The sequence below is a fragment of the Gavialis gangeticus genome, unplaced genomic scaffold (assembly GCF_001723915.1).
Source record: "Gavialis gangeticus isolate Ggan-Ray unplaced genomic scaffold, GavGan_comp1, whole genome shotgun sequence".
Classification (NCBI taxonomy): Eukaryota; Metazoa; Chordata; order Crocodylia; family Gavialidae; genus Gavialis; species Gavialis gangeticus.
The window spans coordinates 67,824,140-67,826,073 of record NW_017729032.1 but is presented as its reverse complement, the minus strand read 5'-3'; the positions used below and the strand labels follow the sequence as shown (position 1 = coordinate 67,826,073).

Below are 1,934 nucleotides of genomic sequence, written 5' to 3'. Positions count from 1 at the left end.
TAAGGTTGTATAATCTCACAGCCTCTTAGAGAAACATCCACAACCAAGCTGTGAAGTAAGGCTATCCAACTTCTGAGTCGGCAGGGGCTGCATGCTCTGTGGGCTACACTGAATGCTTCTCCTGATGCACCCTGCCATACTAGTGCCTCCCCTCCTGGCCTTCCCCCAGCTCCACCACATTTCATGGGCACCCCGGCCCTACCCTCAGCTCTGGCTGTTGACTTTTCCCCACTTCCCAGTCCCACCCCTAGCTTTCCAGACTGATAGTTCCTGCGGAATTGTGCTGCCCTCCCTGGGGTGTGGGCAGGAGGTGGAAGCCAGAGGAGGCAGGAGGAGGCTGGAGAGCAATGGAGGGAGTGGCAACCCTGAGGCTACAAATTAATCTCTTTTGTGGGCCAGTCATATCACCCTAGAATATGCTTCATTCAGTTCTGGGCATTTCACTGTAAGTGAATTTTAGCTTCCAGGAATTGCGTGCATTTGCTGGGCAAGGTTGCAAAATTCAAAGTGGCTCACAGCAGGTGTTGTTTAGCTTAGGCTGCCACCAAATTTGAGACCAGCTCTACTCTCCTTTCTCCCACTTTTAAGAACCACCTTCTCAGTTTATGGGGCTAGTGCACATTGACCTAACCAAGATCCATTGATTATTTGTTTCAAAATTGGAGGCTGTGCTCTTTGGTGCCATAATTACTCTACCTTGGCATACAGTCAGATGCAAACTGTTAAGAGCTTGAAAATGAGTTTTACTTTTACAATGAACTGACTGGCTGTCTTGACTGCTGAGCAGGCTCTGTGAAGCTTTGTGTCCACTACAAATCATTGATTTAGTGTCTCTGTTTCAACAGTGTTTGCAGGCAGGAAATGATGAGAGGCAAGGCCTTGAATGTTTTTCACCTGAGCACGGTGCCAGTCTTGCAATGCTTTCTGCATCTTGGCCAGGAGCTTCTTGATCTGGATGCTTTTGGAATGAAGGAAGAGCTCCAGCTGGTCTTCTGCTGGCTTAAAGTGGAGTGTGGCTGGGTCTTTTAGCTGCAAAAGACCAGTTCAGAGAGAAAGTAAAAAAAACGATTAATGCTCCAAACCAAAGAGCATGTGCCAAGCGTACTGGTGTGAGATACAAAGAAAACCTTCTTTGTACCCAGGTTAGGCACCACAAGGCTTATGAATTAGATATCTGGCCCAGGAGGGTGATTCAAAGAAACGGGGAGGTACCTGAGCTCCTAGTCTTATTCAATGGGATAAGACTGGGTTGGTGTTTTTGAAATCTGGATGCTGCGTGGGAGCTACCCGGAGCTAGTCAGTAGGCCTGTGTGAAGCAGCAAGTATTCACTTTTGGCTGATTTGGAGGAACAGCGATTTGATTTGGTGATTTGAATCAGTGTCCTGATTTGATATGGAGCTTTGGCCACCAAATCAGGCTGAATCGCCTTCGAATTGAATCGGCTACCAAAGCTTCGCATAGCACAAAAGGCTGAGCACTGAGGTGTCTTGGAGTGTGGGAGCCTGTCATTAGAAGGAAGATCCTGGTTTTCTCTGATTTAAAAAAAAAAAAAAAAAAATCAAAATTTTCTTATTTAACCCCCCCACTACAGTTTTCTGTGAAAAAGGTAGATTTGGGTTTTTGTTTTGTTTTTGCCCCCAACCCCACACCTGCTCACGTTAAACAGCAGTGGTAGCAGCGCTAGCTGGGCAGAAACTGTTACTTAGTGCAGGAGAAAAGTGGCTCTTCCCCCTCGCCACTCCCACCTGCTCCGTGCTGCAGCTGCCCAGAGCCTGCACTGGGCTGGCCTGTGGCTCTGCTGCCATCACCACTGCCTCTGGGCTGCCCTGTGGGGCAGTGGTGGCAGTGCACTGGAGCTGCAGAGCAGCACAGCACAGCACAAGCTGTGGATGTTTGATTTCTAGTATATAATGTGTTTTGTTTTTTTTTTTTT

General features: G+C 47.8%; 1 protein-coding gene across 3 annotated transcripts in view; it reads right to left on the bottom strand.

Moving 5' to 3' along the window:
* Nucleotides 1-724: 724 nt before the first annotated feature.
* Nucleotides 725-1,934, bottom strand: part of ERICH6B (glutamate rich 6B) — a 101,398-nt gene continuing 100,188 nt past the window's right edge. For all 3 annotated transcript variants that reach the window (XM_019524443.1, XM_019524444.1, XM_019524445.1), the window contains one exon: nucleotides 725-1,029. In XM_019524443.1, the coding sequence (XP_019379988.1) occupies nucleotides 817-1,029 (213 nt within the window). In that variant the 3' untranslated portion in view covers nucleotides 725-816. The remainder of the gene's footprint in view (nucleotides 1,030-1,934) is intronic.